The sequence below is a fragment of the Oenanthe melanoleuca genome, chromosome 28, assembly GCF_029582105.1.
Source record: "Oenanthe melanoleuca isolate GR-GAL-2019-014 chromosome 28, OMel1.0, whole genome shotgun sequence".
Taxonomy (NCBI): Eukaryota; Metazoa; Chordata; class Aves; order Passeriformes; family Muscicapidae; genus Oenanthe; species Oenanthe melanoleuca.
The window spans coordinates 3383037-3399057 of record NC_079361.1 but is presented as its reverse complement, the minus strand read 5'-3'; the positions used below and the strand labels follow the sequence as shown (position 1 = coordinate 3399057).

At 68.7% G+C, this 16021-nt stretch overlaps 1 protein-coding gene across 1 annotated transcript; it reads right to left on the bottom strand.

The window, feature by feature from the left end:
• Nucleotides 1-3360: 3360 nt before the first annotated feature.
• MIDN (midnolin) lies at nucleotides 3361-15124 on the bottom strand. Its single transcript, XM_056512888.1, is given in 9 exon segments — nucleotides 3361-4307; nucleotides 5347-5649; nucleotides 5757-5889; nucleotides 6352-6461; nucleotides 6464-6740; nucleotides 11305-11367; nucleotides 11672-11759; nucleotides 12761-12986; nucleotides 14911-15124. Coding segments are annotated over 8 exon segments (1455 nt in total). The 5' UTR covers nucleotides 12979-12986; nucleotides 14911-15124; the 3' UTR covers nucleotides 3361-4044.
• Nucleotides 15125-16021: the final 897 nt, after the last annotated feature.

Below are 16021 nucleotides of genomic sequence, written 5' to 3'. Positions count from 1 at the left end.
GCCCCGGGGCTGGCGAGGACACGGGGGGATCCTCTGACCCCACCATGGGCTGGGAGGGAGCGGGGGCCGGGGGGCTGCTGCGCACACAACAACCACGCGTGTCCGGCTGCCTTCCACGAGTGTGCACCCGCACAGCCCAGCCCAGGGATGCTGCAGCCCCTCGCAGCACCCGGGGTGTTTAGGGATTAATTTTTGGAGACCCCCCCCCAGACCCCTCAGCAGCCTGGGCACGCCGGGGCTGCCCCCGCAGCGGGGCGGTGCTGCCCACGCGTGCACATCGGCTGCGAGCTCATCAAGGGCCCGTGGACGCGTGTGGGGCAGTGGGAAGCTGTGGGGAGCGCCGTGGGGCCGCGGCCGGCGGGCGGGGTGAGACATTCCTCACGGCGCTTGTTATTTTATCTGGTTCAAAGTCAGTTCCTGGAATGTTTTTAATTCCAGGATCCATCCCTGCGCCGACAGCTCCCGGCCCCCCCCCGCGGCCGCCTCTGCACCCCACACCGGGACCGCCAGCCCACAGCCCGGCCCCACAGCAGCACCGGGGCCCGGTGTGGGGGCTCAGCCTTTCGGGCACCCTCAAAGGACACTCAGAGTGCACCCACGGGTGCCGCAGCCTTGGCGGGTGCCCCACAGCCGGGTGCTGCGGGGCCCGTCTGCAGCCCCACGCGGGGGCCTGGGCTCGCCCCCACTCGGGACCCCGCTGCGGCAGACGCCGTGTTCCCAACTCGTGCCAGGGACACGCGGCAGCGCGTCGCCCACCCGGCGTCTGGCATCGCCGCGCCAGCCCCGTCTCTCGCCCGCAGCCAGCGCCGGGTGCAGCCGCAGGGATTCCGGGGGGCTGTGGGGCTGCGGCTTCGTGATGTACCCCACGCCCCGAGGGAGCTGGGGGCGGCCCTGGGGGTCCCATGGGACGGGGGGGGGTCGGCACACAAGGCACAGGCACCGCGCTCGGCCGTGGGGTTCACGGGCACACACGGGGTTCCCACGCGTGTCTGCGAGCTGGGGAGCGCGGGCAGGCGCTGCGCGTTTGTGGGGCGCAGGGTGCAGCGGGTGGGTGTGCAAGGGCTGGGCGTGCAAGGACTGACGTGCAACCCCAAGCATGCCTGCGCCGGGGTGTGCCCAGCACCGCGGGGCCGCGGCGTGGCCGGCGCCGTGGGCGTGCGCGGGGCCCACGGGTGTGCCGGCAGCCCTGGGAGCTGTGGGTGTTTCCTGGCGCACCCTCTGCGGCAAGGGCTGGGCAGAAGGACAAGGGGGACGGGTGGGGGGGGGGGGGGGCACCCGGTCCAGCTGCCCCCACCCACCGGCCCCGTGGGTGCGTGGACACACCTGCCAGGTGACACCCATGTTGGGCAGCGCGCTGGTGTGGCGGATTGCTCCATACTGGGAGCACTGGGATGATGAGCACAGCGGTGCCGGCTGCTGGGCAGGGCTGGGGGCAGTGGGGAGAGGAGCCAGGATGGGGTGCAGGGGGTGTGAACCACCCCAGTAGCTGGGCTGGGCGGTGTGGGGTCTCTGCCCAGCCTCGCACCGCCCCCCTTTTATCAGCAGCATCTGGGGACCCTGGGCGCGGTGATGTCACCCTGTGGCGCGGCTCGATGCGGCGCCCCGTGTCCTGGCTTGTCTCTGCCGTGCCACAGACACCTCCTGCGGGCGCCCGCTCCGTCCTGTGCCACGCAGCCACGCCACGGCTGCGGGCCAGCCCTGTCCCAGCTCACACCCTGCAGCACCCCCAGCGCCTCACAAACCCACGGGGAGGCAGCAGCTGATGGGACCCCCCAAGGATGGGCTGTGGGGGTCCCTAGGGGAGCACCCACAGCGGGACTGTTCGCGTGTCCCCCCCGTGCGCGGCTGCTGGCGCTCATCCCTGCGCGCACACGCGTGTGCGTGTCCCCCGTGTGCCCTCCCGCCAGCCATTGCCTTACAAGGCCGCCGCTTTGCTCCTGCCGCGGCCGCTGGCTCTTCCCGTTGCCAAATTTGGCACGGGCCGGGGGTGCGGGGGGGGGCCGGGGGCTGCAGGGGGGGAGCCCGAGGTCTGCTCTACCCGAAATGACGTCAAAGCGGGGCGCGGGGTGCCCGGTGCGGCACAAGTCACCGCAGGAACCTGCGCTGCTTCCGCTCCCCGCCCGGTTTCCTCCGCAGCTCGGCTGCTCCTGGGGGTTCAGGGTCCGGCCAGGCCCCCCCAGCCCCACGCTGGGCCCCCCGGGTGTTCCCCGTGGGAAGAACCACTCGTTTCCCGTGCTGTGTGTGTGAGGTGCTGAGTGCCCCATGGAGCGCTGCATTGTTCTCTGTCCCCAACCCCGGGGTGTGGGGACAAGGCTGGGACATGGCAGAGGGGACACGGGCAGCCGCTCCCGCCCCCCTCCCCAAATAACAGCTCCACACCCAATGAGGATTCACCCCGCCCCAAGTGTGCCTGGAGGTGACAGTGTCACCGCGGCAGTGTCACAGCACAGCGCCGGGGCTGTCCCAGCACAGTGTCCCCGCACAGCCACTGTCACCCCGAGCCCCCCCCGGCCTCCAGCTTCCTCCCAGGGATGCTGGGGGCCGCAGGAAGAGAGTTGCATGGGTGGGATGGTGCTGGCATATCCCCAGGGCCACCCTCACTCCATCACCTTCCCCGCGGCAAGTACAGGTGGGGAAACTGAGGCACGGCCACATTCACAGCCACCAACCCCCCCCGCCCCGGCCCGCGGCCACCCCGCCGTGACGCAGGAGGGAGGGAGCTGGCAGGGAGCTGGCACCCACGGCCAGCCCGGCTGGTGCAACCGGCCCAGCTCCTCCGGGCAGTGGCCAGTGGGATGAGACTGGGAGCACCCAGTCAGATGAGCACCCACGGGTTGGGGTCTGGCACCCAGGGAGGGTTGGAAACACCTCAAAGAGACCCCAGAGCTGTTCCTTTACTAGGGAGGATGGGGCAGCTCCATCACCCCCCTGACACCAATGCTGTGCCCAAGCAGCCCCTGCCTCCCCACGCTGACACCAGACACGATTGCATCCAGACTGCCCAAAATTTATTTCAAAAATAAAAAATAAAATATTAAAGACCGAAAAAGCCTTGCTCTCCCCCCCGCCCCCCCTTTCCCCAAAACACACACAAAAAAAAAAAAAAAAAAAAAAAAAAGACTTTTACAGACAAAAAACACGTCACGTGGGGGCTCTATTTGCACAGATCCTGACGGAAAAAAATCCAAGTCGGACGAGAAAAAGGATCCTACGGCCTATGAAGACTATGTCAGTATTGGCTCAGTCGGGTCATTAATGTCTATAAATACCGGCCCCGTGGCCAGGACCGAGTTTGGGGTTATTTATTCAGGTTTTTTTTTTCTTTTTTTTTTTCTTTTTTTTTTCTTTTTTTTTAAGTTAAAAAAGAAAAAAAAAAAATCCAACCACCCAAGCGTTGGGTGGGAAGGAGTCCAGCGACTCGGAAGTTGGGCTCGGCCGCGGAGGGAAGGCGCCTCGGCTTCTCCCTCCCCCAAACAAAATTAACACCCCCCCCCAAAAAAACAAAGCCCTCCCACCCCCGTCCCCCCTCCCCAGGCTGCGGCGGTGGGGCCCAGGCACACGTGTCCCCCTGGGGGGGCCCAGCCCCACAGCCGAGCAATGCTACATATAGAAGGGAAGGAAAACAAACGGCCCCCAAACTGGGGGGGCTCCAGCACCTCCGAGAGAGACTTCATCTCCTCCTGCCTGCACCGGGGGGGGGGTGGTGGTGGCACAAGGTGGGGCAGTGCCCCCCACCTGGCTGTGCCCCTCTTCACAGCAAAGCAGCAGCTTCGATACGCCCCAGGGCCCCCCCAGGTGCCAGGACCCCCCCCCAGCTGGGGAGGCTGCAGGGAGGGGGCAGCTCCTGCTGCTCCCCCTCCCATCCATCGCCCCAAACCCAACTGAGCAGAGGGGTGGGGGCTCCCCCTGCCACGCAGGTTCGTGTGGTCGCAGGAGACAGCAAATCTCAGCAAATCTTGAGGAGCCCCGGCCCGTGGCACCAGCGCAGCCTCCCCGGGGCGGGGGCGGCGAGCGGGACCCCCCCGGCACAGTCCCCCCGGCTCTCTATGCTACGACAAACTCGGATTTCATCTCGGCCTTGACCTCCGGCTTCCAGACCGAGTCCTCGAAGTCCAGGTCCAGGCTGCCCTCGCTGGAGACGCTGCTGTTGCTGTTGGTGCGGCCGGCCTTGCGGTTGGGCACCCAGTGGTACGGGGCCCGCGCGTCCCGCCGCGCCTTCCGCCGCAGGCGCTTCTGCTGCAGCAGCAGCTGCAGCCGCTCCACCTTGCAGCGCGTCGCCCGGTTCTCTGTCTGCCGCAGCCGGTCCCCTGCGAGGGGAAACGGGGAAAAAGGGGGGGGTCATGCCATGCAATGCAATGCCACGGTGGGGACATGCCAGCCCCCAGCCAGCCCTGCCACGGGGATGTCCCTGAAACAGGCAGGGTGAGCCCGGTGATGGAGAAGGATGGGTCATGGTGGGGTTGCCCTGATTTATGGCTGGGGGGATACAGCAATGGGTTACCCCCCCCCGTAGCAGGTGCCCTCCAAAAGGAAAAGGGCACAGTGGTTATGGGAGGGTGGTCTGACCCACATCCTGGAGGATCACAGAGTCCCCCTTGGTATGGTTCCTTTGATATCCCAAAAACAAGGTGGCCACTGCAGCACCAGGCTGATCCTCAGTGGCCTGCAGCCCTTTTTTGGGGTGCAGGGTCCCCACCACTATCCCCCTGGATCGATGGGGGGGGGTCCTGGCAGACCTGGCCACACCAGCAGGGGCTGGAGCCAGCACGGAGCCACCCCCTGTGGGGAGCTGGACCACCCCTGGCTAGGAGAGAAGGAAGAGGTGGCTGAGCCAGCACTGGTGGTTTCACTTCTTTCCTCTAAGCAAATCACAGGGGGTCCAGTGCGGGTGCCTGTGACACCTTCCTGCCCCAGGGCTCACAGATGTGCACCCAAAAATGCCCTGGCCAGGCCCACCTTCACCCCCAGTGTGAGGAGATGAGTTTGGAAAGGGGGAGCCAGAGCCTGGGTGACCCCAAAACCTCTGCCCACACAACAGGGACAGGCCCTGAGCTCCTGGGGCAGCACAGGCACCGCAGCCACCTGCCACTCCCCCACACCCCACCCACACAGGGACGCTTTGTCCCCACAGGATTTGGCAGAGATGAGAATGCAGGGCAAGTGGGGTGACCTCCCTGAGTCCCCAGGGGTGCTGATTATCCCCAAACACACAACCCTCCTGACTGACACCTGTCAATCATCCAGTTCCCAGTCCCTCTCTGCTCATCCCAACCATGAACCAAGGACCCCCAAGAGGAACCAACCCCAAACCCCAACCCCTCTCCAGGCAGGGGCAGTCAGACTCACCACTGGGCTTGCACATCCGGATCTGGCTTTGGCACTGGACGACGGGGTGCAGGGTGGGGGTGGCGGCCGCCGGCAGCGGCTCTGAGGTAGTTTTGGTGGCGAGGTCCGGAGAGGCAGGCGGCGAGGAGGAGGAGGAGGAGGAGGAAGAGGAGAACTGCGTCTGGCAGCGGAGCTGTGTCAGGGACTGGGGCATGCCCTGGTAGTGTCTGGTGGCGCTGAGGAGGTCGTTGAGGATCTGCAGGATGGTGCCGATGTCCCGCCGCGGCCGCCCGCTGCTGTCCTGGCAGTTGGGGTGCAAAGTGCCTGGAGGGAGGGGAAAGAGGTGGGTGTGAGACAAGCAGCCCCTCCAGATCCACAGCCCCACTGCCCCCAACACCCCCCCAGAGCCCCCCAGATTCAGCAGCACGTACCGGAGAAGGTCCCTGAGAAGACCCCAGGCGCGTGGTTGACGAAGCTCTCGATGACCGCCCCGGGCTTGCGGGATCGGGCCGAGGGGGCCGGGCTGCTGCCCGGGGAGCTGCTGCTGCGGGAACCACAGTCCACCTGGGAGGGGAGAAACATGGCATCAGCCTCGGGGAAGGGGTGTGGTGGGGCACATAACCCTGCTCCTGACCTTCTGCCACCCTGCAAAGAGCCAGGTCAGGAGAGCCCAGACAGGGAGCAGGTGCAGCAGGCACCAATCCCAGTTATTCCTGGGGTCCCAACAGCCCCCCTGCCCTGCCGTGCTGTGTGAGGGGGAAAGGGAAGCAACAGCAACAGCAGCAGGTCCTGCCCACCCATGGGGACAGGCAGGCTGTGAGGACAGGCAGGGCAAGAGCTTGGGTTACACCCTGTCCTTGAACCCCTCCCTGGGACCTGGGGACATTCTGGAGACCAGACTGGGGACAACCCATTTCCACACGTGAGGAAACCAAGGCAGGGCTGGTCATGACCACAGCCAAGCTGGGAAAAATCACAGCTCCACCCCCCTTTCCCAAAGAAGCCCCAGGACACCCCCAGACTCACCTCTGAGCAGGAGGAGACCACGCTGCTGTTCACCGTCTGCGTGCTGGCCCCGTGCGACCGGAACATGCCGGCGGTGACGGGAGCGGCGTGAGGGGCGTTACAGTACATGGGGGGGGGGCCGGCGCGGGGGGCGTGGGGCTGGGGGCCGGGCTCTGCTGGCACGTGGGCACCACGGGGATGCGGGCGAAGCCGGAGCCGCCGGCCCCGTGCAGCGTCCGGCAGTGGGGGCTGGCGCTGGCCCCCGCCTCGCCCCGGCTGGCGATGAGGTGCCGGTGCTGGAGCTGCCCGGTGCTCTGCTGAGCCGCCAGCTGCAGCTGCACGAACATCATGTGGTCGCCCACGCGCAGGGCCAGGGTCAGCGGGGACCGGCCCGACAAGAAGTCATTGACCTGGGGAGAGAGAGAGAGAAGGGACCCTCATCAGGCGTGGCACAAGCAGCAGGGTGGTGGTTGCTCCCCTGGTGCTGAGCAGGGGATGGTGGGTGCCCCTACAGCTTTCCCTCTGCCATAGGGATGGGTCACTGGGGCAGAGAAGGGGTGGTCCCCTCCCAAAGCCCTTCCCAGGCCCTCACCCGTGCCAGGCTGGCAGAAGAGCCCAGCTGCCGTCCCCACGCGACCCCAGCCCGGTGCCAGCTCTGTCAGCTGACGGTGCCGGGGGGTATTTTTCTTCCTTCTGCCCTTCCTGCCCTTTATTCCCCAGCACTGAGTGGCCGTGCCTGCCTGGCCGCCCTCCCCAGCGCTGATCCCAGCGGGCAGGGACGGGCAGGGGCCGCAGCTGGGACTGCCCAGAGCCACAGGCCTGGCCGAGGGCCAGCGCTGCTGCTGCTCTGGCCAGCGGGAGGGGCGTCCCCCCCCAGCTCCAGGAGGTCCCTGCTGGCACAGGGAGAAGAGGAGGGGGCAGGTGAGGACATGCCAGGCCCCTGCGTGCCCACCACCGTGACTCAGGCAGTGCAGCCCACTTGCCCTCCTCCCCCCTCTCAAGGCAGCTGGGGGTGGGGGACAGGCCCTGCCCAGCCCGGAGGCTCCAGCTCGGCAGGTGATGGAGCAGCTGCAGCACGGAGACAAGAGCCAGGGCCTGACCCTCCCCAGGCTGCAGCTGTGGCGGGTCCCCAATGCCCAACACCTGCCACCCCCCAGCCTCCCTCCGGTCGCATAAATCACTTAGCAGCTGTGCCAGGGAACAGGGGAGCCCCCCAAGCATTGCCCCACATTCTAGGGGGGGGCTGGGAAAGCCTTGAGCCCCCCTCACCCTCATGTGTGCTGCAGGGGGGCTGTGCCTCTCACCCCTGCCAGCCCAGACGGGTTAATGGGAATTAACCCCTTTCCACCCTACACCTGCCTCACTATTGCAGGGCATGTCATGTGCAGCTCAGTATCACCCCTCCCCACCCCACGGCACCTTCGGGGTGCAGCCATCGAGGGGTCCCCAGTGGGGCCAGCACCCCCCTGTCCCCAGCGCTGCAGAGCGGGGCCCCCCAGCCCCGGCCCCGCTCCCCCACGCCCCGCTGCCGCGGAGGCCGGTTCTGAGAAGCCGTGGGAAAAGCAGCTTTAAAAATACCAGCAGCAAAGCCCCGAGCGTGTCAGGCGGAGGCTGCAGAGGAAGGGGTGGGCGGGAAGGAGACGCTGCAGCTCTGGACACGGAGGTTACGGGGCAAGGGGGCGGCAGAGGACGGCGGGCGTGCGCACGGGCACACGTGTGCACACGCGTGTGCGCGCACACGGCGCCTGGCTGCGGGGAAGCGCCACCCCGGCCCCCGGCCTGCCTCAGTTTCCCTTCCCATAGCAGCCTGGATGGCTTCGTGCCAGGCTGGCAGCCCCATCCACACTGCTTGGCCCCATCCCAGCTCTCCAGCCCCTGCAGGGCCACCCCAGCTCCGCTGCTGCTCTCTGAGCCACTGAAGAGGGTACATTTCACACAGACCCCAGCACCAGGTCCAAGCATCATCCACCAAAGCATGGGAAGGGGATCCAGCTGGGTCCTGCTCCCACTGGGCTGCTAAGCCAGCTCTTCCACAGCCCCATCCCAATCCCTGCCGCCCTCCTCCAGGCCCGGCTCTGCACCCAGGTGTGCCGGGGGAGCCCCGCGCAGCTCCCCGGGGCCCCCTGACGTCAGCCGGCCCCGCGGCCGCCTCCCGCTCCCTCTGACTCACCCCTGCCCTGCCTGACCCCTCGCCAGCGCCGGGAGAAACCAGAGCACCCCAACCCGGCCAGGCCAGCGCTGCCAGAGCACTTCCCAGCAGCACCCAGAACCATCCCCCTCCATCCCCAGCACGGGGGTCCCACAGCTCCCCGCAGCACCCCCGGGGCTGGGCCGTGGCACGGAGCCGGCCCGGTCCCCGCGGCGCCCCAGCCCCGGGGCTCCCAGCACCCGCCCCCACGCCGCTGCCAGCCTCTCCCCCCCCGGCGAAACCAGCCCGCTCCAATGCAAACACGTCCCACCCAGCCGCCCGCTCGGCCGCCCACGCCGGGAGGACCCCGTCCCTCCCAGCCGGCTCCGCCGCGGGGGCCGGGACAGCCTCGCCGAGGGGGCTGGGACCACTGAGCCCCCCTAAAATCCCCACACCTCGGGGTCCCCTGAGACCCTGCCAAGCGCCGGAGGGCTCGGCTGCACCGTACCGGGCTCAGGGCCTGCAGGGATGGGGCAAGTGTCTCCCAGCTGCTTCTCAGAAACGCCGATGACTCAGAGAACGCCGCATTCCCGCCTCGCTCCAACGCCTGGCCCCGCGTCACCCCGGCCCCCAGCCCCAGATACCCCCGGGCCCCCAACTCCGGGCTGGCAGAGAGCAGGAGCTGCCCCCAAGGAGCCCCTGCCCCCCGGATGGGGAGAGCAGCACCCCCAAACACGCACAAGGAAACCATCCTGGGAGATCCAGATGGCAAAGGCAAGGCCAGGGCAAGGATGAGGAGGGGGAGCAGGAAATGTCCCCCCAAAGCCCCTGCGGGGTCTCCAGCTGGGCACAGCTGGGCCCCCCATCCAGCCACCTGTGTCGGTGCCCAGGGGTTTGTCTGTGCCAAGGTGGGGCAGAGGGACAGAGCCCCCCGGCCACATTCCTGCAGCCCTGGAAGAGCAGGATGTGTCATCCCCCTCCCCTGTTCCTCCCCCTCAGCGCTCCTGGGCAGAGGGACTGGGGGGGGAAGGAAGAGCCGAGGCAGTGGGACCGCACGCCTGCCATCCCTGGAAAGCGGGGGCAGCCATGTGGGGAGGAAGGAAGTGCAGGAGCATTTCCAGGAAGCCCCCGTGCCCGGCAGCCGCTTCCCCAAAGGCTGGGGAGGGGATGGCAGCGCCCCGGCCCCCCCGCCGCCCCCAGAGGAAGCGGCTCAGCTCTCCCCGTGCTCCGGAGGCTGCGTGACGCAGGCAGAGCCCAGCAAAGCATGAATGGGAGGAGTGGTTTCCTGCCCCCCCGCCGCCCCCCAGGTGCTGGCGGTTCCTCCTGCTCAGCCCTGGCTTCCTGAATCACCAACCGGAGGAACCTGCGGTGGGCAGGGAGGTGCGGAGCCGCTTCCCGCAGCCGGTGCCAGACCGTAGCCCACCCACCCTCCTCCGCCCGCTGTGCTTGGTCTGGGGGGAGGCACAGCTCTGTGCAGGGGGGCACCCTGAGCTCCACGGGCTCCTGGCTCCCCAGTCCACCCCACCTCGCTGCCCACACCAGAGCAGAGCTGTGCAGCCCCATCAGAAATATCTGCAGCCCCGAGGCCAGGACGTGCACTGTGACCCCCAAGCCAGAACCGGCCCCCTCCCACAGCTCTGCACCCCAGCTGGGATGGGCAGCAGCTTTGCAGCCCCTCCATGGGACACCAGCAGCTTCTGGCACTGGGGAGCCACAGGGGCTCCAGTCCAAGCTCACTCCTCCAGCCCCCATGGGGTTAAACCAGCTCTCAAAAGTCAAGGTCACCCCGGGCAGCCGAGGGCACTGCGGGTCAGTCCCTGCGGGCAGGGCAGCCTGGCCCTCACCACATCCCCGCGGGGGAGGGCACAGCAGTGCCCTGCCAACCCCTTCTCTGAGCCCTGGCACCGTCTGGGGTTCAGCCCCTTCCCAGAATTCAGCAAGGCAGGTTATAAAAACCCTCAAAAACCCAACCCTTAAAAAACCGAAGCTGCAGCATCGGCCAGAAAAAGGAAGGAAAGAGTTTCACAGCACTAACAGAGACAGAAAACAAAGGAGCGGGGCCTGCACGGCTGGGGGTAAATTCCACCTTCGCGGCAGGAGCCGGCGGCTGCGCGCGCACCCACGGCTCACCCACGGCTCTCCCACCCTGGGAACGCTTCCACCCCACAGCTGAGACCCCCCAGCACTGAGGACCCCCCTGCCCGCCCACTTCCACTCCTTCAAAACTCCCCAGCGATTCAACCACGGCCCCGCCAACGCCTCCCTCTTGGCCCTTTCTGCACCTCTTCCTTGGCACCCAGCACAAGGGCACCGAAAGGGGACAAGGAGAGGGTCAGAACAGCCCAGCATGGCCAAGCTGCACCCACCAAGGACGGCTCCAAGGAAAGGGGGAAGAACCTGCAGCCCCACGAGTCCCCAGCGTGGCCCTGCCAACCTCCCTAACATCCATCACAGCTGTGGGGCAGATGGGCAGCCCTATCCCTGCACCCCAGGGTGGGCAGATGGGGTGGGGGCTGCAGCCCCGCAGCCCCGGGCAGGGCCCTGAGCCACCCAGCTCTGCCACCGACCTGCGGTGTGACCTTGAGTGAGTCACTTCACCTCGCCGGCTCCCGGCTTGTTTGGGCTGCTTGTGGGACCTCCCTGAGCCCGGCGCTGCACAGGGTGACGGTGCCCGCCCCGGGCACCACCCTCAGCGCTCCCAGCCCTGCTGAAGGTGAAACCTCAGCGAGGCACCAACGCCAAAGCTTTTGGGAGGGGAAGCAAAGTGAGGCCGCAGCTGTCCTTCCTCCCCCCGCCTCCCACCCTCCGCCTTTGTCTCCATCCTGCCCCGGCATCCAGCCCCTCACCTGAGTTTCAGTTAAGCTTTCCAGAGCTTGCATCACCGACTGTTCTGGCCTGGACGCCTGGGACTGGAAAAAAAAGGAGGAGGGGGGGGGATTAACGTTACAAATGCAGCGAAGGAGGGGGCGTCCGCAGCAGGAGGGAGGGATGACATGTCACTTCCACTATTTCTACACAAGCCCTGAGAAAGGAGTGAAATACTAAACCTGCTGCCGTGCCCAACCCAGCGCTGCCTCCTCAGCAAGAGCTGGGGCAGCAGAGCCGCAGGGCTGCCAGCACATCACATCCTCATCCTCATCCTTGCCCGGGGCTTTAATAATAGACGGGGACGAGTGGGTGGGATGGAGGGAGCAGCAGGAAAAGGCCACTCACCATCAAGCCGGCCTCCACGGTGGGCACCAGTGTCAGCTTGCTGCCTTCCACGACCCCCAGGTCCTGCAGTTTGCCAGAGCTGAGGCGGCTGTGGGAGGAGATGCCAAAAGCAAGGTCAGTGCAGGTCGGGCAGCCCCCCCCGAGGCTACACATGAGAGGGGGACACCAGCTGCATGTCTGACTGCTCCCAGGGGACCAACAGCCCCCCCAAGCACCCCCTACCTCAAGAAATACCCAGTCTGCACAAACAGGAGGGAACCCTGGCACCCCACTGCTCAGACAGGGGAACTCACGGTGTGGGGCACCCCTGCCCTGGGCATGGAGCAGAGCTGAGGGAGGCAGAGAAGAGCCTGGCTGTAGGTGGGGTGGGAGCACAGGGTGTGTGGCACAGGAAACCTGCCCACTGGGGGGGCGGTCAGAGAGAAGTTGGGACCAGTGTAGGTGGGGGAGGCAGCACCGGGAACGCGCTCCCCCATCCCCGCGGGTGCCGGCAGATGGATGTGGTGTCCCCGTGTGTCCCCCCCCTTCCTCTCTGATCCGGGAAAGACTCTCCAAGTTACTCCCGGCCCTGCCCCACGCGAGCCCCGCTCCACGCGGGGAGTGCGCAGCCCCTCGGCCCGGGCCCCCGGCAGACAAAGGCTCCCCCACCGCCCCCGGCGCTGGGGGCTCAGGGGGGGCCGGGCCGCGCCGCCGCCGGGGCTGAGCCCAGAACAAAGGGCCGGGGCACGGCCGGGCCCCGCCGCCCACAAAGGAGCCCCGGCAGGGCCGGGCGAGGGGGCGGCGGCCGCGCTCCCGGCCCGGCCCGGCGCCCCCCTCCCCTCCCTCCCTCCGCCCCGGAGCCCCCCCTCCCTCCTTCCCTCCCTCCGGCCCGGCCCCCGCTCGCCCCCGCCGCGGCCCCCCGGGCTGCCCCCCCCCCCCCCCCCGCCCCGCACAGGAATGGGGCCGGGAAGGGGGAGGGGGCGGGAGCCTTTGTGCGGTGCCGAGCCCGGTGCGAGGGGGCCGCCCCCGCGCCCAGCCCCGCTGTCGGGGGCTAGGGACCCCGGGCCTCCCGAGCCGCGCCGAGCCCCCCCGTACCGAGCCGTGCCGTACCTCTCTTTGTGCAGCAGCGCCAGACGCTCCTTGGGCACCTTGAGGCGCTGGGACAGCCGCCGCTTCAGCCCCTCCACCGTCTCCTCGGCGGGCACCGAGAGCTCATAGCGGGTGCCGGTGGTGGTGTGGATGTAGAGGTTCATGGGGGGTTCGGGTGGCCCCACCTCGCAGGCGGGAGCCCCGCGGCTGCAGCTCCTGGCGCCGGGCTGCGGGTCCATCCGCCGACCTGCGGGGGCAGCGGCGGTCGGTGTCGGGGTGCAGCGGCGGGACGCGGCGGAGGGGGGAGCGGCAGGAGCGGACAAAGGAGGGAGCGGGCCCCGCTCCGCCACACGCCCGGCGGGACCCACGGGAGCTCCGGCTGCGCGGCGAGGCCTCGGGCGGGGGCCGGGAGGAGGCAGGGGGCGGCTAAGAAGGGGGGTCCCCAAGCAGGGCTGCACCGGCCGTGCCTTCTGCGGCCCGGGCGGAAAAAATAAAATATATATATATATATATATAAAAATAAAAAATATAAAAATCTCCCGTTCTCGCCCCGCTCCGGTGGCTGCCGCGGGAACGGGGAGGTGGGGGGGCGGGGTGGAAGCGGCGCTGCCTGCCCCTGCCTGCCGCCTCCTTTCTTTCTCCTCGCCGCCGCTCTGTGCTCTCGGTGCGGGGTGTCTGGGGGCGGGGTGAGGCCCGAGGCCGCGGCGAGGGGCGGGGAGGCCGCCTCGCTCCCCCTTCTCTGGGGCCGGACCCGCCGAACCGGCCGCCGCTCGCGCTGCCGTGGGAGCACCGGGGGGGGAGGGAAGTTACAATGTAGCAACGTCCCGCGGGCGGGGCCTCGCCCTCATTCACTCCGGCTCCTCCGGCGGCCGCGGCCAATGGGAGCGCGCCGAGCGCCCAGACATCCGCGGCGGCGGCCAATGGGAGGCGGGCGCACCTTCCCCACGTGGCCCCGGTGGGCGGGGCGGTCCGGCCGGATTCCTCCCGCCCACGCGGCCTCTCGGCCCCGCCCCCGGCCCCGCCCCCCGCGCGCCCTCGCGCCGCGCCTGGAGCCATTCATAATCCCGGCGCACAACAAAGGGGCGCGGGGGGCTCGGGGGTCCGGCCCGGCTCCGGTAGCGCCGGGCACCCGCCGGGCCGCCCCGAGCCGGGCGGCCGAAAGCGTTGGCGTGCGAGGCACGGGCGCCTCGGAGGGGTGAACGCGGGACAAGGGCAGGCGCCGGCCCGGAGCGCCGCGGCGGGGGCGGTAAGCGGCCCCCGCACCGGAGGAGGCCGCGGCGGGAGGTGACTGCCCGCAGGGCCGGGCGGGAGCCGGAGCCCCTGGAGCCGAGTGACGCCGGGGCACAGAGGCGGAAAGGGCGGGGGGGACACGTACAGTCACCCGCGGCCGGTCACACCCGCCCGGTCACACGCACCCGCCCGGTCACCCTCCCGGTGACGCCGTTACAGCTACGGGGAACTGTCCCGATGAGGGGTTGAGCCCCCTGTACCCCCCCCAGCACGCTCTTGCCCTCCCCCCAGTCCCCCAGCTGAAACCTCCACCCCAGCGGCCCCAGCCCCGCCTGCCGCTGCCCGGGGGGTGGAACGGACACCCCGCAGCCCCGGGGCCCCGTCCCGGCACCCGCACCGGGGGGGGCTATGAGTCAGCAAAGCGCGGGCGCCCTCTGCCGGCCCCGCTGCGCCTCCTGCGCCCGGGGGGGCCGCGGGGGCCGCACCGGCGGCGCACCGGGGAGCCCTTACCGAGACACCGGGGAGCCCGGCCGCGGTGCGCCCCGGAGCCACTGCTCGCCCAGCGGGTTGGAGAACCCCTGCCCGGAAAGCCCCCCCTCCGGAACGCCGGGTCTCGGGAACGAGGAGCCGCTCCCCGGGACGCGGCGGAGCCGAGCGGGCGCACCGGGGTCCCGACAGCTGGAGCGGGGGGAACCGATCCAGCTCCCGTTCCCCGGAGGCAGGCAAAGCTCCAGGTGACCGAGGACACGGAGGGTCTCTGAGAGTGAGCAGAGCTCCCGAAACACCTAAGAGGGGCTCTGCCGTGCGTCCCCCGGGAGCCCCGGGGAAGCGGGGCCACCCCTCCCGCTCCGGGAAAAGCAACCGAGAGAGCGCGGTCCCGGTCCGCGGATCCCCCCGCAGCCCGACCCGGGCCCCCACCAGCCCGGCGCGGCTCTACTCACCGAGCACGGCCCCGCGGATCCCGGCGCGGCGGGAGCTCAGCTGCCTCCGGTGGCAGGAAAAGGGAGAGAGACCCCAGAAACGTCCCGGGGGGAGGTGGTGGTCGGTGCGGTGTCACCTCCTGAGCGCTGCAGCCGGTCCGAGCGCAGCCCTGACGCGGAGCTGCCGGGGAGGTGCCCCAAGTTTTATCCCGCACCGCCCGGGGTGGAGCCTGGCGGGGGCAGGGACCGGGCAGGGACCGGTCTGGCCCCGGCAACGGCCCCGGCAACGGCCACGGCCCCTGGCCCGGCGGTACCCGCACCTGCTCCCGCGGGGGGTCTCGGTCCTTGCTCCCCGGTCTCAGTCCCGTACCAGGGGTCCCAGCCCTCGTTTCGGATCCTGCTTCCGGGATCCCGACTCGCCGTCCTCTGATCTCGGTATCAGCCCACCGGGGGCGTCTCAGTCTCTGCCGGGGTCCCGGCTCTGCCGCCGCTCCAGGCAGGGCAGGGGCGACCTGTCCTCCACGGACCGTGGGGAGGGACAGACCGGACACCTCTCCCCCTCCGCGTGCCCCGTCAGCGGGGTCAAAGTCAGTCCGTGGGCAGGGAGCGGATGGGCTGAGCTCTCCTTGGGAGCCAAGCGACAAAGCTGCTGCTGCTGCCCGTGGAGACTCAGTGATGTCTAATACCGAGACTCTCTGATGTCTAATAACAAGGTTGGGCCATTCCTCCCCCAGGGATTCCCTCTGCCCAACCACGCACTTCCCAGCAAGGACACAGACTTAGCCCCACAGGGTTTTTAGAACAAGGTAGAAGCGGGCTGGTGGGCACCAGTTTCGGGGCACGATGCCCCGGGTCCCTTCCCTCGGGGCAGAAACTGCTTCCTCCCGGGCCAGCAGCCGCCCCGTGCACACAGGGAGGGTGCTGGGGAGATGCTCGTGACCTCGGGCTGCCTCGCCGGGTCTCTCCCTCGCAGACAATGCCCTGGCACACCGAGACACAAAGCAGCTGGAGAGGGGATGTGGCGGCCAGTCTGCAGCGGGGAGACCCGACCCGTGAGGCAGCAGGAGCCAAGAGGGGCTCTCTGAATCCCCAAAATGCTGCCGCTGTGTCCCTCCCTCCCCCGGGGGTGGGT